Here is a 24961-nt window from a genome sequence, read left to right as displayed (position 1 = left end):
GCGCCGGAAGATGACGCCACCGTGCGCGTTTTTGGCCCTCAGCTTTAATATCTCTTCTAAGATACACCAATGAGATTTTGTGTTGCTGGAGAGTCACCTTTGGGCGGAAGTGGCTTCATAGAACCGGAGAAGCGAGATGGGGGTGAAGCTGGAGGTGTTTCGGGTCAGTGAGCTCAGGAGTGGGTTGGCCGTTTGAACCTGGCATCTTTCAGAATTTGAGAATAGTTATTGGAAGCGAGAGAAGAGTAGAGCGGGGAGTTCCACGGAGAAAGTATCTGAGATTTGTATTGGAACTCAGCGGAATGAGCTCTAGCTGTGGGGGCTTAAAATGGAGAGTCTGGGTTTGGTCTGAGGAAGCGTCTCAGAGAGGAATGAAAGGAGGCTTCAGATCCAGAGCGGGCTTTCCAGAAGGGGAGCCCCGGGCTCCTAATAGGTCTTAGTAGGCTGCAGACTCCTAGATGTAGAAGAGTATAATTGAAAAAATGAGGCCTCTCTATTTAAAATGCTACGGGGATCAGATTGGGAGGTAATAATATCTCAAGGATATATCTTTGTAGTAGGAGCTGTTGGACTGCCCCCCACCACCACCGTGTGCCTTGGTGTGTATGTGTGTGTGTGTTTGAGAGTGAGGCTTGGAAAGGACTGTTACGTATAAAGCCTACTGGATCAGGAAGACCAGGCTTTAAGGTGTCGAATTTGTATTCTCCTGGTAGGATTTCTGGAGTTCCTTGGGGAGGCCACGAGGCCAGGCTAGATCTGTCTTCTGGGCTTTCCTACAGTCTCCCTGTACTAGGGTGGTGATAGTTCTGGGCTCTGTCCATCCACTCCTTGCTTTTGCAGATGTCACTCTACCTCACTTTCCCCGTGGTTATGTTTTGGATCTCCAATCAGGCAGAGTGGTTTGAGGACTATGTTGTCCAGCGCAAGGTGGGTACCAGGAGAGTTTGCTGGGTCATTCCTGGAGATGGGGAAGGCAGGGTATGAGGCACTGACTTGTTGCTGGGGACCATTACCTGCCTCTCATGTGCAACTCTGCTCTGAATGAGGGACTCTGGCTTCTCCTGGCTGTGTTCTCACTTGTGACCTTGTTCCACAGAGGGAGCTGTGGCCACCAGAGAAGGAGGCTCAGGTAAGGAGCCCGTTCTTCTTCCAAGGGGCTGGGTCACCTTACCCTGGGTGGACTTGGAATAAGTTCCACCATCAGCCATAGATAGGAAATTGGAAACAGAAAAACGAGTAGGAGTTCCAGGCTATCCTGGGCTAGAGACCTTGTTTCCATACAAGTTTCTTACTGTTAGAGATGGGTTATACCTGTGATTACTTGGAAGTAGCGGTAGGAGGATTATCAGGTTGAGTCAGCCTGGACTGCAAAAGGCTAGAGAGAGGGAGCAAGGAGAGGGGGCTGTAATTCCAGCATTCCAGTGCTTAGGAGGTGGATGCAGGAGGATCGAGAATTCTGGGTATTCTCTCCTGCATAATGAGCTCAAAGCTAGCCTGCAGTATATGAGACCCTGTCTTAAAAAGTGGGAAAGGCACAAATGGTTTCATATATTACCTTCTCCCTGAAGACTCAAACTGAACTCACTGGTATGGTGGTTGTGATTGGCATGGGGTCCCAGGATGGGTACTAAACTGTCAAGCCAAAGGGAGGGTAGTGTGTGTGCCCCTCCTTCCTTTCCATCACACCCTTTTCTTCATTCCAGCGCCAGGAGCTAGAAGAATTCAAACAGAAGGTCCGGAAGCAGAGGGAAGAGAGACTTCTTCAGGCTGCTCAGCAGAGCTCCTGAGACCTTCAAGTATTCAAGTCTCGGCCCCTCCACCCAGGAAATAACACACACTGAATTCTTTGTTTCTAGTACCAAGAGTTTTATTGTTGTCTTCAGGGGCCAGTGAGGCCCAGGATGGCTAGAACGCTCAAGGAGCTTGTGTCTGGGGTTGGGGGCTGCTGTTCCTGCGGAAGCTGAGTGCAGCAGGGTCCTGAGGGGTGAGCAGGGGTTGAGGGCTGAGGGTCCCGGGTCGTTTCTGCATTCCATCCTGCAGATGAAGAAGGGTCAGACAGAGGGAGGAGACCAAGGAAAGTGCAAGCCAGAGAAGCCTTCAGACAACACTTCTTTTTGTCTGCCTTCATCTGCCAGTCAGTGTGGTATTTGGTATGAGACAGTCAACTCTCAGTGGGGTCTTGATCAGAACCTGAGCTGTTGGTTTACATCTTTAATCCTAGCGCTCAAGAAGCAAAGGCAGGAGAATTATCTCAAGTTCAAAGCCAACCTGGCCTACATAAAAAGTCCCAGGCTCACAACCCTGTCTCCAAACCAAACAAATAAATGGGCTGAGAAGATAAGGTAGTCATTAAAATCCTTGCTGTGTGCACTTGAAGACCTGAGTTTAATCCTCAGCATCAAAATGAAAAACCAGATGTGGTTTTATTCACTTGTAATTTCAGGGCTTGATTAGAGTCAGGAGGAGCCCTAAGGCTTCCTGGCCAGCGAACCTGGTCTACTTGGTGAGTTCCAGGGCAGTGAAAGATCCTGTTTCAAATGGTGATGGCGACCGAGGAACAGTATCTGAAGTTAACTTCTGGCCCCCGCCTGCATGTGTGCACATGGACCTCTAACATGTTTGTTAGTGTACTCAGACACAGAGCTGGGGGTGTAGCCCAGTTGACAGAATGCAACAAAGCTCCGGATTCCATCCCTAACCACACAGCCCACTCCTGGTGGCTCACCCGTAATCCCAGCACTAAGGAGGTACATGTAGGAAAATTAGAAGTCCAAAGTCATCATTGGCTGGTGGGTTTGAGGCCAACGGAGCTACATAAAACACTATCTCAAAAACAAAAATACCCTCAAACAGAACCCATGCTCTTTGTTAATACGTGGGTGTGTGAGCTCATCTGCCCTTCTCCAGGAGCATCACCATAGGAAAACTATCTGTTTTCTCCCCGAGGCCCCTCCCAGGTACACAGATGTCGTGGCAGTTGTAACTTCCAGCCATCATTCTGATACCAGCACAAGTCCTGCATGATGTTAAGCCCCCTGACATCCACATCCATCTGCGCTTTCCTCTTCCAGAGTTAGAGACAGGGTCCCGTCCTATCTTGGCTGGAGATGGGCGTAATCTAGAGAGCTGTACTGCTTCACTCTACAGGTTATCTAGACATCACCTACCTTGGGACCAATAGGTTGGAAGCCAGGCAGGGAATTGACTGTTACACGCTGGTCATCCATGCGGCGGCCCTGGGTGTCGGCCAGCATATCCATGAGATTGTCCATCTCAGGAGCAGGGCCACCCTCTGGATCAGAGACAGGTGGTAATGAATACAAATCCAAAGGAGGTCACATGGTGCTTTCCAGCCGGAGTCCAAAGAGCCACAAGACCCCAGGACCCCTGCACCTCTGCTGCATTTGCTTCTCAGGCAGTACCCACCCCAGCCCTGCATCATGCCCAGCTCACGGCTTTCTGGGGTCTGGCCTGGACCAGCCTGCAAGGAACAGCGCTGCTCCTCCATCCGATCGCCCTGCACGTGGCTCAGCAGGTTGAAGAAGCCTTCCTGGTCTGGTGAACCTGCCTTGGGAACAGACGTGCTTGGTTTAGCTGGGTACTGTAGCGTTCCTGCCTTCCATCATCGCCCACCCGAACCAGTGCCTGCCTTCCCATCGCTGCTCTCACCATAGTCCTCACAGGTCTGTAGAGTTTCTCAAAATGAAACGTGAGTCTCCTTCCCTGAACTGCCTCCCCAACCTCCCACCTCCCACCTCCCGCCTAGGGCCCCAGCCTGCAGCACAATTTCACAAGGTACCGCCTCTAGGGACAGTATTCCACCACTGTCCTAGATCAAGACCATACTGGGGTTGGTTTGGGGGTTGGGACACTTACCAGAGAAATGGGGCTCAGAAGTGCCCCTAAATCATTGCACCTACCATCTCTTGGGGGGAACAGTACTAGGAATCCAACCATTTGCCCTGGGCAGGGGGAGGGGCACTTATACCCTCCTAATATACCCCCCATGTGTTGTGGTAACTGGGTCAGGGGACCCCAGAGACTTGCTTCCTAATTAGATGCCCTACAAATGAGTTAATCCTGTCAGTCATGGGTACTGAGACCTCAAGAAACTGGTGGTGGAGTCAGGCAGAGCCCTCTTACCTTGTTCAGACGGCCTGAGTCCCCCTCACCCCTTTCTTCTTCCTGATCCATCATTTGTTTTTCCCACACTTTCCTCCTGGCCTGTGACAGGGTCCCCACACCTGAGAGGGCCTTTTAAAGGGCCAGGATGTGGGGGAAGGGGAGCAGATACCTTTCCCCATCCCCAAATCCCCAGCTCATATCCCATCTGCTCCCATCCACGCTTAAGCCCCAGAAAGATGATCTCTAGGTAATTGTTCATCCAGACTGATGCTGAGGTGGGTGTGGGTGGAGGGGGCAGGGAAGTCCAGGTTTGGACCTCATTGGACCCAGTCATACTCATGGGGTCCTGAGGACTCTCAACTGGGGCCAAGAAGAAGCCAGTGCAATGTTGAAGACCAACAGGAGGGTGGAGGATGTCCCCAGGCATGCCATCCGGTTCCTGTCTACAGGTTCATCCCTCTGCAGGGCAGATGACATCTGCAGGGGGGTAGCCAAGGAGGGAGCTGGGGTCCGGTACTCCTCTTCAAATCCCTGCACCCTCCACAGACACACAAGCCAACCTGGTGCCCGCTACTCACCACTCCTGAGGTTCTTTAGTGCCTACCCTGGGGCCACTCTGAAAGAAACACCAGATCTCCTGTCCATCTGCCCCTCAAAGGCCAAGCTGAGTGTCTTCAGTCTCTCATTCCTACATGGAACAGGAGAGGAAGTCCCAGCAAACAGGGACTCTGAGAGCCTAGTCCTGTCTTCAAGATGCCTTTCAGGAAACCAGAAAAGCTTCTTTTCCAGGGCTGGAGGGACAGTTCCTAGGTAAGAGCACTGGCTGCTTTGCCAGAATACTAGGTTCAATTCCCAGCACCCACATGGCAGCTAACAACCATCTGTAACTCTGGTTCTAGGGGAATCTAATGTTCTCTTCTGGCCTTCTGGGCACCAGGCACACTCACAGTGTACAGAGATACATTCAGGCAAAACATCCATACACATAAAATAAACATTTTTAAAAGTTTAAATAAATAAAGTTAAAAGTTTACATTTTTTTCCTTTGGGGGTGCGTGGGGTGGGGTTTGTATATATAGTGTATGTGTGCACATGTGGTGTGTGTGCACATGTGATACATGCATGCTCGTGTGAAGACCAGAGGTCAGCATCAGGTATCTATCTCCCTCTACTGCTCTTTACCTTCCTTTGAGACCCAGTCTGAAAAATTAAACCTCAAGCTGCTGGGTTTGGCTGGGCTGGCTGGGCATTGAGCATCCTGGCTTTAAATTTATTTTTATATTTATTTTATGTGTATGGGTGTTTTGCCTGAATGTATGTTGTTGCACCACATATATAATATGCCCATGGAGGTCAGAAGAGGACACTGGATCCCTTGGAACTTGAACTATGAATGGTTATAAGACACCATGTGGGTGCTGGCAATTGAACCTGGTTCTGTAGAAGAGGAGCAAGTACTCTTAACCACTGAGCCATCTCTCCAGCCCTCAGCTGTCTTTCATTCTCTCCCTCCCTCACTCCCTCCCTCTCTCCCTCCACCCCCCTCCTTTTTGAAATGTTAAAACGTGGTCCTGGCTGTCCTGGAACTGTTGTGTAGTCCAGGCTGCTGTGAATTCACAACTCTGTCTTCCTTCTGATGCTACCAGAGCCCAGCTTCTTCTTTTCCAGTCCAGGCCCACCTGCTCAAGGATAGCACCTCCCACAGTGAGCAGAACACTCCACATCCATCAGTAATCAAGAAAATGGCCCCACAGACATGCCCACAGCCAATCTGGTGGAAGGCAATTCTCAACCGAAGTTTCCTTTTCCCAAGTGTGTCAATGACCAAGACTAGTCCTCACACCTCCTAAAGTTATTGAACCAGCACTCTTCCCACCTGCCCCAATCCTCAGAACACAGTATGGTGTCCTATTCTCTGTAGGATGTATGCATTTCCTAAGGGCTGCTGGGTCAGAGTGCCTCTCATAAGGTGGTTTAAAGCTGCAGGAATTTATCGTATCAATAAAGGTGTCAGGGAGGCCATATTCCTTTTGAAACCCAGGAGTCTGGGTATTCTTTCTGCCTTGCCTCTCCATACCTTCAGTCTTGGGATTCCTTAACTGGCAGCTTCTATACTTGAGTCCCTGCCTGTGTAGACACACGACACTCTTTCTGTTTGTACACATCTTTATAAACTACCAGCTTGGGGTTTTGTTTGTTTGAGATAGGATGGATAGATAGATAGATAGATAGATAGATAGATGATAGATAGATTGACAGATAGATAGATGATAGATAGATTATAGATAGATAGATGATAGATAGATAGATAGATAGATAGATAGATAGATACATAAATAGTTGGCCTAGAACTTGTTGATCAGACTGATCTTGAGCCTCCACTGACACTCCAGTCTCTGCTTCCTGAATGTGCCACCATGTCCAGTGGCTATAAGGCCATCAAATTTTTTTAAAATATTTATTTATTTATTATGTATACAATATTCTGTCTGTGTGTATGTCTGCAGGCCAGAAGAGGGCACCAGACCTCATTCCAGATGGTTGTGAGTCACCATGTGATTGCTGGGAATTGAACTCAGGACCTTTGGAAGAGCAGGCAATGCTCTTAACCACTAAGCCATCTCTCCAACCCCCTAAAGGGCCATCTAAAGTTTTATTTATTTATTGCTGTGTGGGGGTGAATGCATATGCCAGAGGACAACTTCCTAGTATCAGTTCTCTTCTTCCACCTTCATGGGGATTCTAAGGAGCTCACACAGGTTTTTAGAATTAGTCCTGGCTGTCCTGGAACTCACTCTGTAGACCAGGCTGGCCCCAAACTCAGAGACCAGTGTGGTGATATTTTGTTTGTGCTTTAACAACTAAAACTTGCCTGAAGATCAGAGTGTGGAGCTAGCCACGCTAGTTAGCCATAGAGGTCAGGTAGTGGTGGCACACACCTTTAATCCCACCACTCAGGAGGCAGAGGCAGGAAGATCCGTAGCACAAATTCTAATTGGTCTTAATAATAAAAACCTGGAGTCAGATATCAGGGGAAATGCTGTAAGATCAGAAAATTAAAGGAGTCAGCCACTAGAGAGTTTTGTTTTGTTTTGTTTTGTTTTGTTTGCTTCTACCAAATCATCCGATCGAAGGGGGTCTGACTAAGGTCATTTTAAAAAAAACTGTGTGTGTATATATTCATATGTCAGCAGGTGGAGGCCAGAGGACAACCCCCGGTTATTCTCACAAACACTTTCCACTTCCTTTGAGACACACATTTGTAAACCCAGTACTTACGAAGCCGAGTCAGGAAGATCTCAATTTCAAGGCCAATTTGGACTACATAGGAAGCTCCAGGTCAGTTGGAGTTACAGGAGGACACCCAGTCTCAAGCAACTGCAAGACCGGAACAGGAATATACCTTGACAGTTAATGTGAGACCGAAACAGGGAGCATATAGCTTGCAGGTGAAGGGTTCTGTTTGCAGGTAAGACAACTAAGAATGAGTTTGTCCTGTGCAGATTAAGGTTTCTGTTTGTAGTTAAAGGATAAGTGCCTGTTTGGTTAGTTCCCATTTATAATTAAGAATAAGTTCCTGTTTCTGCAAAACATGTTTTCTAAACCTACACTCGACTTGTGACCCAATTCACATGATGTACATCCTTGCCAAACTCCTTCCCTTTCATAGTATCTTTCTAACAATGTGTAACAGCTAACTCTCTCGCCTTTGTGGATACCTTATCTCTCCTGCAAAAGGGACTTCAAAGGAAGGCAGGGGTTGCTTTCTCAAATCCCAATTTAGGGAGAAGCAGCCGGATGGTTATAAATATAAATATAGCTTGCTTTAATCAGACTGAATAAAAAAAGAAAAAGGAAAAGAAGGGAAACACGACTGCTCCTATGTATGTTGGAGGAGAAGGTTTATTGTAGATATGGGGGACAGCAGAGCCAGGGTCAGGGACAGGGACATCTGGGAGAGTCCAGAGTGGACACGACCAGACTGAGCTCTGCCGTTTGAGAAGAGGATGGAGGGCAAGGGGGAGAGGAGAGAGAAGAACCATTTGCGGTAGTCAAGAGGCCCAAAGGTCCAAAGAGGGCGGGTAACTGAAATGGTTGGATTATATTGGCAAGGGCAGTCCAGCTGGAGAGTTCAGGGTAGGGGGTGGGGTACGCCATCCGGGAGGGCCTGGTAACAGGTGGGGGCTGAAGGATGCAGGGAGGACCTGGCCATCACTTTGAAACCTAACAGAGACAACTGTGGTCTTGTTTTCTCTCCTCCTAACTCAGGTTTAACACAATAACAAACAAATGGATTGTGGCAGTAGATGTACAGCCTTTAATATGCCAAAAGTCATTCATTTGTATACATGGCACATATGCGGAGGTCAGAGGACAGCTTTCAGCTCTCTTCTTCCAGCATGTGGGGCCCTGGGTTGAACTGAGGTTGTCAGCCTTGGTAGAAAGCGCCTTTCCTTGACAAACCATCTCACTGGTCCAGTGAATGACTTCGGCAAAGCTGTTAAAAAGGAGACAGGAGGAAGAAGAAGAAAAGAAGGAAGGACCCCAAGTCCCACAAAGGTGGCTGGCCATCCTTGTTCATCTGTACATGTCAGATCTTATGGGTTGGTCCTGGGCATGCAGGTTTGTAATCCCAGCTACTCAGAAGGCTACAGCAGGAGGATTTCAAATTCAAGGCCGGCCTGATGATTAAATAAGACCCTGTTTCAAATGAAAAAAAGGACTGGAGATATTGCTGAGTCCTTCAGGAGAGGGAGAGAGAGAGAGAGAGAGAGAGGGAGAGAGAGAGGGAGGGAGGGAGGGAGGGAGGGAGGGAGGGAGGGAGAGAGAGAGAGAGAGAGAGAGAGAGAGAGAGAGAGAGAGAGAGAGAGAGAGAGAGATTTTTCCCACTGTAAATCTTGGCTTGTGACTTGAGGAATCCACTGAGGAGGGTTGGCTTAGTTTTGTTTGGTCTCAAAGAAACTCAATACTTGGTCCCAAACCGGTTAACTGAGAGGTGCCTGTTAGCACACCAAAGCAAACTCTGGCCACCAAACTTACTCAGTATCCTTGAATCCTCTCTGTTTTTCTCACCTCACCCCTTACCCTAAACCTCTTCAGCCCAGGGGCTTCACTTCCCTCCCCCAGCTTTGGAGTCCTAAGCTCTCTTGGTCTGATTGCTTCTGTCTGTCTCTCTCTTCTTTTCCTCTTTTGCTCTTCCTGTCTCTCATCTCATGGCCTGGTTCAGTCTACTGGTCATGTCTAGTCTACTAACTTTCTCTTTCTGCCCTGGACTCCTCTAGAGGCTTCTGGCTGTACCCTCACTCAATCTACAATAAAATCCTCCTCAACCATACCTTGGAGCAGTCATGTCCTCATTTTCACTCAAATTTGACCTAAGAAGTCTGGCCACTGCTTCTGTAAGCACTTCTGGCCTCTCTTGGTCATCTCCCACTCCTGCTACCCATTAGCCACTCCTGCCAGCCACTTCCGGCTCCTGTCACTTCCAGTCATTCTCATATTTACTTACAGCTCACACCCCTACCCTCCTTCGTTCCCTATAGGATTATTTATTTATTTTGATACAGGATGTCATGTTGTCCAGCCTGTTCACTAACCAGCTATGTAGCCAAGTATGGACTTGAATTCCTGATCCTCCTGCCTCTAGACATTGCTGGGATTACATGTGTGGGCCTAAGTGGTGCTGGGGTTGGAACCCTGAACTTTGTGCATGATAGGCAAGTGCTCTACCAACCGAGCTCTATTCGCAGCCCCACCTGGAAGATTTATTTTCAGACTAGCAAGTCCGCATCCACAACTATCACTTGTTAGATTTGCAACCTCATGCCTATGGGTGACGCACCCTCCGTCACAGGGTGTCAGCTCCTCTCTAGAGAAATGACGGAAACAGGTTCTGATCTGACATTCTAAGATTAATTTGACTCCCCCCCCCCCCGTGTATGTGTGTAGCATTGAATCTGCACATGGACACATCAGCACACGGATACAATTGTCACCCTGTGTGTGTGGTTCTTGAGATAACACTGTGACAAACATCTGGAGTTGTTGCTCAGTGGTAAAGTGCTTGCCTAGTACATATGAGATCCGGGGTTTGATCCTCTGTCACCATGACCCCCCAACATCCCCCCCTTTTTTTTAAGAACTAGGAACCTCCTCAAAGCTCAGGAAGCATTGTGGGAGAGGGGGTGACAAACATGAAAGGAGGAGGGAGTGCTGAGAAATGCTGCTTCCAGACTTCTTGTCCCCCCAAGAGACGACCAGAGAACCGGGACTTGGATGCAAAAGCAAGGTTTCTAAAACTGTTAAGATCCACCCTTGCAACCGTTCTTTCTTTGGGACTCTGGTCTCAGCTGTTCCCTGTGATCCCTTTAATCTTTTATCTGGGTGACTCTTGAATTACAAGGTTTAACTGACAGAGCAAGATAGATGAGAAAGGAAGAGTTCGTGTGTAGGCTCATTTGGAATAAACTTTGCTTTTGCATCCAAGTTCCAGTTCCCTGGTGGTCTCTTTGGGGGGGGGTGGCAAGAAGTCTGGGCACAACACAGACAAACATGGCTGTTACCTTCGTGCACTCCCTGCACAAAATCACGCCAACACTATCAGTCAAAATTCCAGTAAGCAGCACTAACTAGACACAGTGGGTTACAAAACAAACAAGCAAGAGAAGACATCAAGTGGGGAGGGTTACGTATTGGGAGGTATCTTGGGGAGTAGAAGGAGGAATTTGGGGATAGATATGATTGTTACAGGCTCAGAAAGCCTCATTCTTTTCTGACCTATTGGAACTGAAGGGGAGGGAGACATTTTTTTCAGCGATGTAGCCACTGGTAAGTTGCTGATGCTGCTGTAAGGAACCCCAGTTAAAACCCATCAGGACACACATACACATGCAGGTAGAGGTGACTGAAGGGATGCTAGCCCACTTGAGCATGTGGCTCTGTCTGGCCTTTCACTTCTCCCTCTTTCCCCCTGCCTTGGTAAAAATCACTAGATTGTGTCCCTAAAGCTAGCCACCAAGGTCTGTTTCCTTATTTGGACACTTTCCTGTGCCAGACTCTGCTGAAGATGAGTACCAAAGCCCAACAATCAAAAGCCCCCTTTGGTTCACCTAATTAACATGTCCAATAAAAATATGCCAATGCATTCTAGCAGCTCCTAACAGACCTCCCTCTTTTCTCCTCTGAAAAGTTACACCCACAAGGTCATTTGCTGCCGTTTTTTTTTCTGCCTGAGTCTGAAAGCAGCCACTCTAACTTTTCTTCCCTGCTTAATAAAGGATCTCTCTGTGAAAGCAGGTGTTTGGATGTGGCTTGTGCCTAATCCAGGGCCTGGGGGGGAGCCCCTTCTGTGCCGGTGTGTGTGTGTCCTCCTTCAGGAATTAGTTAGGAAGGGGAAAGGGATCATCCAAATGGGGCATAAGGAAGAATGAGAGTAACTATGATCAACATACATTATATGCATGTATGAAAATATCATAGTGAAACTCACTATCATGTGCAATTAATATATGCTAATAAAAAAGACTGGGAAGCATTTCTTCATGAGCAGGCACAGATATATGGTCACAGACCCTACGTCTATGTTCCTGTTTCAGCACGGGTCTCCCACAGAATGTTAACGCTGTGAGAAAACTGGAGAAAAAATACCTAGTACGCGGTGGGGTCTCCAGGCCTCCGGAGTCTAACAGCTGTTGTCCGATCTTTGCTACTAGTCTTTGGATTACAGCAGCAGTTGTTCTAACAGTTCCAGATCTAGAAGGCCGCGTTGTCCTTTCAGTGGGCACACTATATCACAGACGGAGGAGCTTCTGGACAGGATGGTAGTGGTACCCAGGTGAGATGGGTATTTTTACTGCTCTGCCATCGCGCTGAGCAAACTGATCTCAATGTGTGTGAACAAGAGAGAACTTAAAGAGTCCCATGAAGGACTCCTCGAGGGAGCACACAAATTGGGGATTGTCCATCTGAGCCCCTGTCAGTGCACCCGCCCTCAAACTGCTGCCACTGGGACCCAACTTCCTGGAGGCAGGGAGAGACCAGATGACCACGGGGCGGGACCAGGTGCGCAGGGGGCGTGACCCGAACCCGCGGGGTGGGGCTCACATGGATGACGGGCGGGGCCACGCCCCCACCTTGGGACCGACCCGGAAGCGGCCGTACTCCTTGGGGGAAGATGGCGCCCTTGGGGCTGAAGGCGGTGGTGGGGGAAAGTGAGTGTCACCCCAGTGCGGGGCTCTGGTGTTCCCTCGGCTGTCCCTCGGGGGGCTGGAGGCCTCGGGAGAGGGGCGGTGCACGGATTCTGGGATCCCAGGACCCTGACGATGGGGAGAGCACCTGACTCTTGAGGGGACGGGCGGGGGACTTGGGCCCAGCTGGGCTGCCCACCCCTCAAATGCAGCCGGAGGAGCAAAGTTGGGACACGAAGGACTCAAAGGATCAAGGAAAGAGAGAGACGGGCTCGAGTCTAGACCTGTGGGTCTGCCCCAGCTATAGGCTGTCGAGTGTCTTAACCCGGAAAGTTCAGGGACTGGACTCCGGAGGTCCTACAGTGCCTTGGTCAGCGACTCCAAGTAGTGTATGAGTTCACAGGTGGTGTGCACATTCCCCATGGGGGTGGAGAAGGGGACGCTCCCCCTTTTGCATCGTGCCTAGGAGCTCCTTGCAATTTGAGGATTGGCTTCCTTGCCTTTCAGGCTCAGGTTCTTGGTGTGGAGAAAGAGGGTTTGAGGATCCCCTCCCCCACCTCCAATAGTTCCGGCCTCAGCTGCTTCTTCCGTCCTGATAAGAGTGTACTGACACTCTGGTGTACTGGCCAGGCTCTGGGCAAGGCTACCTTTCTTTCCCCTTTCCCCTACTACTGCCTCTGGGCAGAACAGGTTTCGTGGAAAGGCCCAGTAGTAACTCAGTGCTACAGAGGAACCTCCCCTACATACATAAGCATTAGTGGGAGATGGGGAAAAGAGGCTTGGAGGTCGATAAGAACCCGCAGAGCTGGGCACCAAGCGTTCTAGTCTAAGGGAACCGGGAGACCCTCACTTCCATTCACTCAGTTCTCTAAGATGGACCTGTGTTCTGAGCATTATACCTTCTAGACATGAGGGTGCTTGCGTAAGTTACCCAACCTCACAGAACCTCAATCTGCCTATCTGTAAATTGGGGGTGATGCTAGGAGCTGAGCTGCCACTCAGGATCTGGGTTGGGGTCTAGCCCAGAAGATGAGTGTCCAAAGCCCTCTTCTCCCCTTCCTCCTTCCCTGTAGAGATTCTAAGTGGAGTCATCCGGAGCGTTAAGAAGGATGGCGAGTGGAAGGTAGGGGCCAAGGCAGAACGGTCTGGATACCCAGGGGGATCCCAGAATGTGACAGTCCCCTCAAGAATTCCTCGAAGAAGATGTTGATCCCCAGGGGTTGGGCTGGGTAGTTGGGTGCTCCATTGCCTCTGATCCTCATAGAACCAGCTACAGGCTTTTTTTTTTTTTTCTTTTCTTTTGCCTGCCTCACCCTTCTATGTCTTTCTATGTCTGTGTCCATCCATCTGGACAGGTGCTCATCATGGACCACCCAAGCATGAGGATCTTATCATCCTGTTGTAAAATGTCAGACATCCTGGCGGAGGGCATCACCAGTGAGTGGATGCCTGCCCCCGTGTTCCCCAGATAGAACCTGAGCCCTTGAATGTGGGACCTCTGGGTGTAGCCCTTGAGTATGGGATCCCTTCAGATTGGTTCAGCTTATAGTTCTCCCTACATAACCCAGAGCATATGACCAAGTGCCTCCTCCAAGCACGGAGGTCCATGTTGAACTTCCTGATTGCAACCCTTAAGGTCAGCCTCATTGACTGTAACCAGCTCAATGCCTTGGGTGAGAATGTAGCTCCACTGGCAGAGTGCTGGTAGGGGGTGCACAATCATTGTTTTATTTGTTTATTTGAGTCAGGGTCTCATGTAGCCCAGGGTGGTCTTGAACTCACTAGCTAACTTAACTTCTGATCCTCCTGCCTCCACCTCCTGAGTGCTGGGATTATAGACATTTGATACCGTGCCCATTTTATATGGTGCTGGAGTGTGGGTAGACTCTGGGCTATCTCTCTCTTATTTTATTTATTTATTTCCATTTTGTTTTAAGACATGGTTTCCTTGTGTAGCCCAGGCTGTCCCAGAACTCACAGAGATCTGCCTGCCTCTGCCTCCTGAGTGCTGAGATTAAAGGTGTGTGCCACCACCACCCAGCAACTCTGGGTTCAAGAGTATATAGACTCCGAGAGTATGGCTGTGTTACTCCAGATATGCAGAAAGAACCCTGACTCTTAGCTCTTTAAGTGGGGGAACCTTAGGTCTTTATTTCTGTTTAGGGATTAACCCTTTAAAGTACCCCACCATGGGTCCAGTTCCCCAAACCTGAGATTCCCCCTGTCTCTTTCCCCATACCACCTGTGTTTGTCTTTTCCTCTGTTGCTTTTAGTTGTGGAAGACATAAACAAACGGCGAGAACCCATTCCCAGCTTGGAGGCCATTTATTTACTGAGCCCCACGGAGAAGGTGCCTATAGGAGTTAGCCTCCATGTGCATGGGTTTGTGTGTGCTTGCAAGGTGCACATGTCAATGCATGTATCTGAGTGTGCATACCCATGCCATTATGCATGTGTGTGCATTTTTGATGCATGCACACACATGTAACAATGCATGTGTATTCATTTGCCAATGTATGTGTTTATATGTGCATGTGTGTATACCTGCCTGTGCCAGTGCATGCATATGCTACATATACATATGTACATGTCAGAATGCACATGTGTATATATGCATATGTCAGTGTGTACACATCAGAATGTATGTATTTGTGCATATATGTGTGTGCACATGCCAGAATTTGTGTGTTTATATGTGTACACATATAAGATTGTAGGCGTTTGTGTATTCACATGTCAGAATGTATATGTGTGTATGTGTGCATGAGTGTACATGTCAGAATGCATGCATGTGTCAATGTATGTGTGTATGTGAGCCCCCCTCTCCACAATTGTATATAGTGGGGCATGAGCATCAGTTGAGGACTCCCTGTGGAAGATAGGTCTGGGGTGCAGGGTCTGATTCTAACAAATCTGCATTCCTCAGTCGGTTCAGGCCCTGATTGCAGACTTCCGGGGGACACCGACCTTCACCTACAAAGCAGCCCATGTCTTCTTCACTGACAGTGAGTGAGGAGAATCAGGGGTGTTGGGTACTGTGATGAGGTGGGGGTTATGGTGACGGAACATTGGTCTGATGGTCCCTCTCTCAATCCCAGCATGCCCTGAGCCCTTGTTCAGTGAACTGGGCCGCTCTCGCCTGGCGAAGGTGGTGAAGACACTGAAAGAGATCCACCTGGCCTTCCTCCCCTATGAGGCCCAGGTACAGCCCCAGCTTGTGGTGGGGAAGGGATGGACTGTCCTCGACCAAATGGCCCAGCTCCCTCCAGAACAGACAGCACCAACAAGGAGTGAACAATTAGCAGGCCCTTGCCTGGAATGCTAACCCTTTGGGCATTCCAAACAGGCAGCCTGGAGTACAGGGTAGAATTGTCTCATTCCCCGAAGTGGGAGCGAGCAAAGAGCTGTCTTTGTTCCCTTCCAACATAGCTGCTACCCTAGCCTGCTTCAAAGCTGATGAAACAGGTTCCATAAGATAGCAAAGGCCCCTGGCAGGTGCAGGGACGGCAGCTGGAAGTGGGGTTGGGGTTTCCCCTGTGGTGTGGCCATGACACTTCTGTCCTCCCCAGGTGTTCTCTTTGGATGCCCCACACAGCACCTACAACCTTTACTGCCCATTCCGGGCAGGGGAGCGGGCGCGGCAGCTTGATGCATTGGCCCAGCAGATAGCCACACTATGTGCCACCCTTCAGGAATACCCATCCATTCGCTACCGCAAGTGGGGACCCATCTCCTCCCCAATCCCAGTGCTACCTTTTTACCTTCACTCTCATTCTGTGTCCATTTTTCTCTGTGTGTATGCATGTTTTCATGTGTGTGCACATGTGTGTATGTATGGAGGTGTCTTCCTCAGTTACCATCCACCTTTATTTTTTTTAAAGATTTTTTTTAAAAAAACTGGGTGGTGGTAGCACATGCCTTTAATGCCAGCACTCAGGAGGCAGAGGCAGTTCAAGGCTAGCCTGGTCTACAGAGCTAGTTCTAGGACAGCTAGGGCTGTTATACAGAGAAACCCTGTCTCACAACAAACAACAAACAAAATTATGTATATGTTTATGTATGTGTATGTGAGGGTTGTTACGTAGTCCAGAAGAAGGTGCCTGACCTCCTGGGCTAGAGTTACAGGTGGCTGTAAGCCTCTGGGTGTGGGTGCTGGGAGCAGAGCTCAGGACCTCTGGAAGAGCAGTTTGAGCCTTTAACCACTTAGCCATGTTTTTGAGACAAGGTTCCTCCCTGGGCCCAGGGCTTCTGCATTTGCCTGGACTAGCAGGCCAGGCCCAAGGACCCCCTGTCTCCACCTCTCCAGAGCTGCAAATTCAAGCACAATTTTAAAACGTGGGTCCTGGGGGATTGAAATCGACCCTCATGCTAGCATGACAGTCATTTTACCAACTTAGCCATTTCCCTGACTCCTGTGTCCAGTCTTTAACTTGATCCTCACCCAGTCCCCTACCTTCTGTCCTCATCCCTACCCTTGATGTCCCCTATCTGTGCCCAGTCGTCCCAGCCCCCATATCTTGATGCCCCTATGTCTGACCTCCAGGGGTCCAGAAGACACAGCCCAGCTGGCCCATGCTGTCCTGGCCAAGCTGAATGCCTTCAAGGCAGACACTCCTAGTCTGGGCGAGGTAAGGGGGATGCTGAGGGTGTGCCAGGGAGGCTTTGTAGGGTCACAGCCAGTGTCTTCATCCCCTCTCCTTGTCCAGGGTCCAGAGAAAACACGCTCACAGCTACTCATAATGGACCGGGCAGCAGACCCCGTGTCTCCGCTCTTACATGAACTCACATTCCAAGCCATGGCCTATGATCTTCTGGACATTGAACAGGACACATACAGGTAGACAAATCCAGGAAGATGCCTTCCACCTCTTCCTTTGTCAGCTTAGGCCCTCCCATCCTCCAGCATGTCCTGGTCCCTCCAGGTATGAGACCACAGGACTGAGTGAGTCCCGGGAGAAGGCGGTGCTCCTGGACGAAGATGATGACCTGTGGGTGGAGCTTCGACACATGCACATAGCAGATGTTTCCAAGTGAGAGTATAGCACGGGTGCTAGAGGGAGGGCTCCAGGCATCCAGCCCTCCTTTGTCATGATTGTCCCCCTATGAGTTACATTCTTCAGGGGGATCCTTGCCCTGCTTCTAACTGCACTTCACCCTAGTGCACACCCACGGCTGGAACTGGTACAGGCATCTAGGTGTCCTCCATCAGTTGGCAGAAAGAGGCCCTCCTCCACTGTCTCAGCACCCTTTCTCTTCCCCTGCCCTTGCTCATGGCTAGGAAGGTCACGGAGCTCCTGAAGACATTCTGCGAGAGCAAGCGGCTGACCACAGACAAGGTAGCGGTCCATGGTGGGACAGAGCCTCAGCCTGTGTCCTCAGCCCAGAGTGGAACCTCCCCTGGTGTAGGGCAGGGGTTTGGCATCACCCCTACCCTCTCTACCTTCTCCTACCCCTACTTCAGGCCAATATCAAAGACCTGTCTCATATCCTGAAAAAGATGCCTCAGTATCAGAAGGAACTGAACAAGGTAAGCTTGGACGGTCGAGCCCCAGGCTCAGTCCGGATGTCTGACTCGATTGTGTCTCTTAACCCAGTCTCTACCGTGCAGTATTCTACACACCTGCACTTAGCAGACGACTGCATGAAGCGTTTCAAAGGCTCCGTGGAGAAGCTGTGCAGTGTGGAACAGGTGGGGCCTCAGAGGGGTGCCCTCCAGGAGGCAGAACCAAGGGAGGAGTGGGGCTCCCCACAAGGTGGAGCTTGGGGAGGAGTGAAGCCGAAAGGGGTGGCCAGGGCCCTCCATGGGGCAAATCTTGGGGTAGCAAGGGCGCGCTCACACAAGGCCTGGGGCCCTCTGGGAGGGAGAACTTAGGGAAGGGCAGGGCTTCAGATAGAGGGTTTACAGTCAGCTTGCGGAGGGGCGGGGGTTGGGAAGGAGGCATCTTGGTGAGGTGTGGGCCCCGGCGAAGGTCTTGGACAGGTGGGTAGAGTTGTGCTTAGAGACAAGACCTGGGTGAGAGTTGGAGATGACGGGGAGGGCATGGCCTATGCTCAGTTAGATGAGCTTTAGGAGACCCGTTTCTAGGAGGAGACAGGGTGGGAACATCTTACCAAAGTCCCTGATTTGCCCCTGCTCTGCTGCCCTCCCACCACCTCCCCTAGCAGCTGGCTAGACAGTTGACTCTCATACCATGCAGGACCTGGCCATGGGCTCTGATGCTGAGGGTGAGAAGATCAAGGACGCCATGAAGCTGATTGTCCCGGTCTTGCTGGACGCCTCGGTGCCGCCCTACGACAAGATCCGGGTGCTGTTGCTCTACATTCTTCTTCGGAACGGTGGGTGAGGGGGTGTCCAAGGACAGGCTCAAATCCTTGAAACATTGCAGCCTCAAGGCCCTCATCCCTTGGCATGCTGTCTTAGTTTCCTGTCCTGTTGCTGTGGTAACATACCCTGACCAGCTTAAGAGAGACATCACCATTGAGGGGAGGTCGGGGCGGTGGGAGCTCAAAGCAGTTGTTCATATCCACAGTTGAACTGAGAGGAATGGATGCATCATGCTTGTGCTCGGCCCTATTTATCTACTCCTGCATAGTTCAGGATCCCCTCCACAGGGAATAGTGCCAGTAATAGTGGGCAGGTCTTCCCACTTCAACTGTGACATTAGGAAAATCCCCCACAGTCATGTCCCTAGGCCAACCTGTTCCAATTAATCATTTTTTAAAAGATTTGTTTATTTATTTTATATGAGTGAGTGCTTTGCCTACATGTATGTTTGTGTACCGTGTGTGTACCTAGTACATGTGGAGACCAGAAGATGGCATCAGATCCCCTGGAACTGGAGTTGTGATCCAGGTTGTGAGGCACTACGTGGCTACTGGGAACTGAACCCTTTTGAAAGGACAGCCAGTGTTTTTAACTGCTGAGCCATTTCTCTAGTCCATGCGATGCCCACTTGTAATCCAGGGCCTGGGGAGGCAGAGATAGGTGGACCCCTGGAGCTTGCTGGTTAGCTAGTCTAGTTAAATTAGCAGACTCCAAGCTAATGAGAGAGTCAAAAAACAAGGTGAAGAGTGATGGTCTTCAGTGTTCAGCTTCCACGTTTACATATATCCACATGCACACGCACTGATAAACACCCACAAGCACACACATACGTGTACAAATATAAAAAAGAAGAAAAGGTACCAAGAAAAGACTCCCCATCTGTGGCTTCCATGGAGCTGGTGTCCCTGTACTCATTCTGTGTACGGGCGTGCGTGTCCATTGTATGTGTTGTGTGCTCATGGGGAAGACCAGAGCAGGACTTCGGACCTTGCTCTATCAGCCCCTCTCATACTCCTTTGTGACAGGGTCTCTCCCTGAATATTGTGTTGGACTGGAGTCAAGTAGGTCTGTGACCACCTGGTCCCCATCCCTGAAGCACTGGGTTACAGGTGCATATGACTACTGGGTGTTGAATTCAGGTCTTTTTGCACGCATGTGGGAAGACCAGAGTATGACACTGGAAGTCCTGCTGAATACCAGTATCATTCTCTGCCTTATTCCCTTGAGACAGGGTGTGAGGAAGCTATGAGTGGATGTGTATTGTTGACATGGGCACAGCCATGTCAAGGACCCAATGCTTCAGATCCATGGGCTGGCAAAACCTTCCTTGGGTCAGGTTTGGAATGGCAAAGCCTTCCTCTGATCCAAGTACAACATTTTCAAATGATTGACCAATGTGGGCAAAAACTTGCAGCTGTGCCGCTCCATATGGGTGTGCACAATCCATCTGACCTGTACATGTGCCTGATTTCTTTAGTGTTTTTGTTTCTTCATTCCCTTACCGCCCCTCGTCAGGTCAGGCCTCAAGTCTCAAGTCTTGGCAACAGGGTCTCTCCCTGAACCTGACCTAGACTGGAGTCTAGAAATATCCAGTGATCTTCCTGCTTCTGTGGCCACGCCCAGCTTTTTATGTGGGCATTGTGGATTTGAACTCAGGATCTCATGCTTGTGCTGTGAACACTCTAATCCACTCAACCATCTCTCCAGCTTTCTTCAACTAATTCTGGAAGATTCTCCCATTCTACCTTTCCAGGGATAGCTATCTACAATTCCTCGATTCTGTGAACACTAGAAGCTTCTGGATTTTGGAGATGTCCTAGCTGTGAGATCTCTTTACAAATCTCTTCACACAGGATGCTGCCAGTCACTTACTATTTATTACCCTGTTGCTCTCCCCAGGTGTGACTGAGGAAAACCTGGCCAAGCTGATTCAGCATGCCAACGTGCAGGACCACAGCAACATCATCCGGAATCTGGAGCAGCTGGGGTGCACCGTCACCAACTCTGCGGTATGTGGGAAGCTAGCTGAGGAGCCATGGAGCTTGGCCCTTGCAGGATAGGGATAATGCATGTCCGGCCTGGGTGTATAGCATGGCATGGCTTTTTGGGGACCAAGAGTACCAAGGCCTTCCCCAGTTCCCTAACATGATGGGCAGCAGAGCTGAAATGAGCCCCCTAGGTGCTGGTACAGTAGGGGTGTGTGACCTGAGCCTTCCAGGGCAAGTGGGAGAGTGAGTCAACATTAATGGGAGACAGGGTCAAACTGGGACTTTTGGGTGCCACAGTAAGCCTCTTCCCCCACTCAACACACATGATGGTTTCCTATGTTCTACTCTGAGGTCTGTCTTTCCCTGACCTACATGTCCAGCTTTGCTTGATTCTGCTGTACCACAGGCCTGTGACATTGTCCCTTGTCCTTCCCCCTGTCTCTTGTCTGTCTGTCTCTCACACAGTCTTTTTATTTTGAGGCAGCTTTAACTATGTAGCTCAGGTTGGCCTTGAATTCACTCTGCAACTAAACTAAGGCTGATTTCCCACCTCCCAAGACAGGGTTTCTCCGTGTACACAGGTTGTCCTAGAACTCATGTTGTAGACCAGGCTAGCCTTGAACTCATAGACATCCACCTGCCTCTGCCTCCCTAGTGCTGGGATTAAAGACATGAGTTACTGCCACTTGGCTGCTAAGGCCGCTCTTAAACTCACTCCATAACTCAGACTGGCCTCAGATTCATGGCCATCCCCTTGCATTAGCCTCCTAAGTTCCTGGGATTATAGATGTGACCTGCCATGCCTGGCTCGTCCCTTGCCTCTTGCTGTTTCTGTATCCTTCACCTGACTTCCATCTTCCTTATTTTTCTTTGTTCTGTTTCTCCCTTCCCATTTCTGTTTCTTTTGTCTCCCTTTGCATTCCTACTCTGTCTCTCTCCCTCTCTGTCCATCTCTGTATCTCCATGTCTGCATGCCTCTTTCTTTATCTGTCTCTTACTTTGTCCTTCTTATGTCTTTTGCATTTGTGTCTTTCTGTATCCATCTCCCATCTCTATCTTCCCATCTTTCTCTGTGTGTCTTGTCTCTGTCTACCTCTGTTTCTGCCTCTGCCTGTCTGTATCTCTCGAATTCTCTCTTTTCTCTGCTTTTTTTGTGTCTCTGTCTCTCTGTCTCTGTTTTTCTGTCTTTTTGCTACTGCTTCTCTGTCTTTTTCTGCTCCATGCCTCCATCTTTCTGTGCACCTGTAGCCCCTTCCCATCTGTGATGGGCTCCTTCCCTTTCCAACCCCATTCCGTCCCCACCTGGCCCCATCTGTAGGGTTCAGGGACCTCCAGCCGGCTGGAGAGAAGGGAGCGCATGGAGCCCACCTACCAACTGTCGCGCTGGTCCCCAGTCATCAAAGATGTGATGGAGGTACACATGCTGGGGCCCTGTTCCTCTCTACTGATCCCATTACCCACTAAGCCTTCCACTCCGCCCACGCAGGCTCTCAGTGCTAAGCCTTGGGGCTTAGTGGAAAATCCTTCACTGTTAGCATACCCCTGGCACCCTATCTGTTTTGTGCGGAGGGTGGCATGTAAAACTGCACCCCAGCAATTGGGACCTCAATGGAACGCCTTGCTAGAAAAGCCTTTCTTATGCTGGCCTCTGGCCACCCTGGTACCCCTAAGCTTCAACATCAAATAGTAGTATATTGGGGCCTCTGTTCCCAGTCTTTGGAAGGTCCTGGTACCTCCTGCATGGGGACCTAGCATCCTTGAACCTTGGCTTCCTGGACTCTTGGGTCCCCAAGAGACAAGGAAGTATAGACGGTGGTGCTGTGGCCCATGGCCATTTCCGTTCCTGGGTTCCACTGGCTGGGATTCTTTAACCCTTCCTGTCTGACCTCCCAGGATGTGGTGGAGGACCGGCTGGACCGAAAGCTGTGGCCCTTCGTGTCTGACCCTACCCCTGTGCCTAGCTCCCAGGCAGCTGTCAGGTGAGGGTCCTGAAGAGGCCTGGGGTGGGGACTGGGAATACCAGCCTGGACTGACCTCTGCCCATCACCCCAGCAGTGCCCGCTTTGGCCACTGGCATAAAAAGGCTGGCATCGAGGCTCGGGCTGGGCCCAGGCTCATCGTGTACATTGTGGGTGGTGTGGCCATGTCTGAAATGAGGGCTGCCTATGAAGTGACCAGGGCTACTGAAGGCAAGTGGGAAGTTCTTATAGGTGAGTAGCCAGAACTGGGGTCCTTGGGAGCTTAAATCTGGGGACTCTTAGAGTTCAGGGCTGTACTTGGGGGTCCCTTGGAGTCTTCAGTTAGATTTGGTATCCCAAAAGGCCTAAGACATGGGAACTCTTAAGACTTTGGGATGGATTTGAGCTTTCTTGGACCCTGGGGATCGATTCTGGGTCCCTAAAAGCCCGGGGCTGGATTCTGGAGTCTTTCGGAATTAGGACTGGACTCTGAGGCCCCTTGGGCTCTGGGGCTGAACTCAAGAGTCCCTTAAGGCCTAGGATTAGACTCTGAAGTTTTTGGGCTTGGGACTGGAGTCTGGAGTCTCTAAGGGGCTGGGGCTTGGGTCCCCAGGGGAGTAAGCACCTGGGACTGGGACACCCATGTTCCTAACCTTCAGGACTCCTGAATCGTTGAGAAGACAGGGCATTGGTTTGTGGAGGGGCAGGAAATTGCTCTCACCAGCCAGGACACTAGCCAGGGGTAACAGACTCCCAGGCGGGACTTGTACCTCCCCAACCTTGCCTTCCTGCCCAGGTTCTTCTCACATCCTTACTCCAACCCGCTTCCTTGATGACCTCAAGACCCTGGATCAGAAGCTGGAGGACATGGCCCTGCCTTGACTCAGCCCCTGCCTCTGTGCTCTCCAGTTCCAGAGAAATAAACTCCTCCCTTGGTCTTTCCCTCAGGGCTCACCTCATTTGCTTCCAAGAGGGGGCTGTACTGAGCCAGTCCTGCACTGCAAGCCTCCCATTCTTTACTGTCCTGCTCCGAACATTTCCCTGGCTCCCAGCCACATTGTCAGCTGTCATGAAGTTTGAGAACTTGGGCTGTAGGTTCTGTACCTGCTGCAAGTTTATAAGGCCCTGGCTATCTTGCTGGGAACCATCCAATACCCAGGGTCCAATTTTAGCAGACAGATTGCAGAGGAGAGAGCAGAAAGCTGCAGATCAGGGAGTGACAGGGCTGGGACCCCATTGTAACTAGAGTTCTCTAGACTTATAGAACAGTTTCTAACGTTCCTTTTTATTTTATGTGTATGAATGTTTTTGCTTGCATGTATGTCTGTGCATATGCATGCAATGCCTGCAGAGGTCAGAGTAGGGTGTTGGATCCTGGGGACCAGAGTTATAGATGGTTGTAGTTGCCATGTGGGCTCTTAAGAATCAAACCTGGTTCTTCTACAAGAGTAGCAGTGCTCTTGACCACAGGCCTCTCTCCAGCCCCAGAAATAGAAGCAGGCAGAGTCAGCCTGAATCCTGACTTCCCTGCAACCTTCCAGAAGCTATTGCAAGTGTAACTTGCAGCCACAATTCCAGGAATTGGAGCAAGCATTTAAAACACACAGCAAACATATCCTCACCGGCCCAACCCCAAGGTATGCCTGTAGACTTGAATTGCAGGTCTCAGAGCGTTTAGTAGAGATATATTTGTTCCTTAGGGTCAACTTAAAAAGTATCCCCAGGGTCTGGATGGCTCAGAGGTTAAGAGTGCTTGCTGCTTACAGAGGACTAGAATTTGGTTCCCAACACCTACCCTGGGTGGCTGACAACTGTCTGTAGCTCCAGCTCCAGGGATACAGTGCTCTCTCATGGCTTCAGTGTGAACCAGATACATGTGCGCACACGAGTGTGCGCGCGTGCACACACACATGCACAATACAAATAAATAAAAGCACGTCACTCTGCATGACTTAACAGGAATTTATTGTCCCATGGCTCTGGAAGCTTGGTCTTTACCCAGGGTGTTGGCTTGGTTGGTTTCTAGATGACCATCTTTTGTTTTGTTTCAAGGAAGGGTATCCTGTAGCCTCAGGCTGGCCTTGTTAAATAGCCAAGGATGTCTTTGAATTCTGGTTCTCCTGCCTTACTCCTGGGGTTACAGCCAAGCACCGCCATGCAGTTTATGCAGTGCTGGGGATGAACACAGTTCTTCAAGCGCGCTAGGCAAGCTCTCTTCCAGCCGAGCCGCATCTCCAGCTCTGAGGTCGGCCGTTTCCCTGTGTCCTCGCGTACCTCCTTACAGGTGTCCCAGTTTCCTCTTACGAAATCGCATATTGGATTAGAGCCCACCCTGTGGCCTCATTTTGTTTTTTTGTAATTATCTTTTAAAAGACCTTG

The 24961-nt window shown here is 50.1% G+C and overlaps 3 protein-coding genes across 11 annotated transcripts; 2 read left to right on the top strand and 1 right to left on the bottom strand.

Annotated features, from left to right (window-relative positions):
• Positions 1-37: 37 nt before the first annotated feature.
• LOC130871460 (protein PET100 homolog, mitochondrial) lies at positions 38-3147 on the top strand. Of its 2 annotated transcripts, none has more exons than XM_057764819.1 (4): positions 38-163; positions 841-927; positions 1097-1129; positions 1704-3145. In XM_057764819.1, exons 1-4 carry the CDS (start codon positions 137-139, stop codon positions 1785-1787), a joined length of 231 nt encoding a protein of 76 aa, XP_057620802.1. In that variant the 5' UTR covers positions 38-136; the 3' UTR covers positions 1788-3145. The 2 variants fall into 2 exon arrangements, with proteins under 2 accessions (XP_057620802.1, XP_057620803.1); XM_057764820.1 differs by lacking the exon at positions 38-163 and adding an exon at positions 180-526 and having other exon boundaries at positions 1704-3147.
• On the bottom strand, positions 1904-5008 carry Pcp2 (Purkinje cell protein 2). Of its 6 annotated transcripts, none has more exons than XM_057764812.1 (4): positions 3877-5008; positions 3427-3568; positions 3168-3292; positions 1904-2034 (listed from the first exon to the last, which is right to left on the bottom strand). In XM_057764812.1, exons 1-4 carry the CDS (start codon positions 4006-4008, stop codon positions 1915-1917), a joined length of 519 nt encoding a protein of 172 aa, XP_057620795.1. In that variant the 5' UTR covers positions 4009-5008; the 3' UTR covers positions 1904-1914. The 6 variants fall into 6 exon arrangements, with proteins under 6 accessions (XP_057620795.1, XP_057620796.1, XP_057620797.1 ...); XM_057764813.1 differs by having other exon boundaries at positions 3454-3568; positions 3877-4996; XM_057764814.1 differs by lacking the exon at positions 3877-5008 and adding an exon at positions 3670-3734.
• A 6907-nt stretch (positions 5009-11915) lies between these two features.
• Positions 11916-24448, top strand: Stxbp2 (syntaxin binding protein 2). 3 transcript variants are annotated; one of them, XM_057765422.1, is made up of 19 exons: positions 11916-11959; positions 13385-13434; positions 13667-13748; positions 14585-14661; positions 15238-15316; positions 15410-15513; positions 15881-16029; positions 16855-16939; positions 17018-17148; positions 17234-17341; positions 17590-17647; positions 17773-17838; positions 17920-18000; positions 18509-18647; positions 20536-20645; positions 21943-22038; positions 22518-22603; positions 22677-22834; positions 23379-24448. In XM_057765422.1, exons 3-19 carry the CDS (start codon positions 13676-13678, stop codon positions 23462-23464), a joined length of 1686 nt encoding a protein of 561 aa, XP_057621405.1. In that variant the 5' UTR covers positions 11916-11959; positions 13385-13434; positions 13667-13675; the 3' UTR covers positions 23465-24448. The 3 variants fall into 3 exon arrangements, with proteins under 3 accessions (XP_057621405.1, XP_057621404.1, XP_057621403.1); XM_057765421.1 differs by lacking the exon at positions 11916-11959 and adding an exon at positions 12247-12335 and having other exon boundaries at positions 22680-22834; XM_057765420.1 differs by lacking the exon at positions 11916-11959 and adding an exon at positions 12247-12335.
• The last annotated feature ends 513 nt before the right edge of the window (positions 24449-24961 follow it).

This window comes from Chionomys nivalis, chromosome 3 (genome assembly GCF_950005125.1).
Source record: "Chionomys nivalis chromosome 3, mChiNiv1.1, whole genome shotgun sequence".
Classification (NCBI taxonomy): domain Eukaryota; kingdom Metazoa; phylum Chordata; class Mammalia; order Rodentia; family Cricetidae; genus Chionomys; species Chionomys nivalis.
Note: the sequence above shows the minus strand (reverse complement) of the source record. Positions and strands in the feature narration are given on the sequence as shown.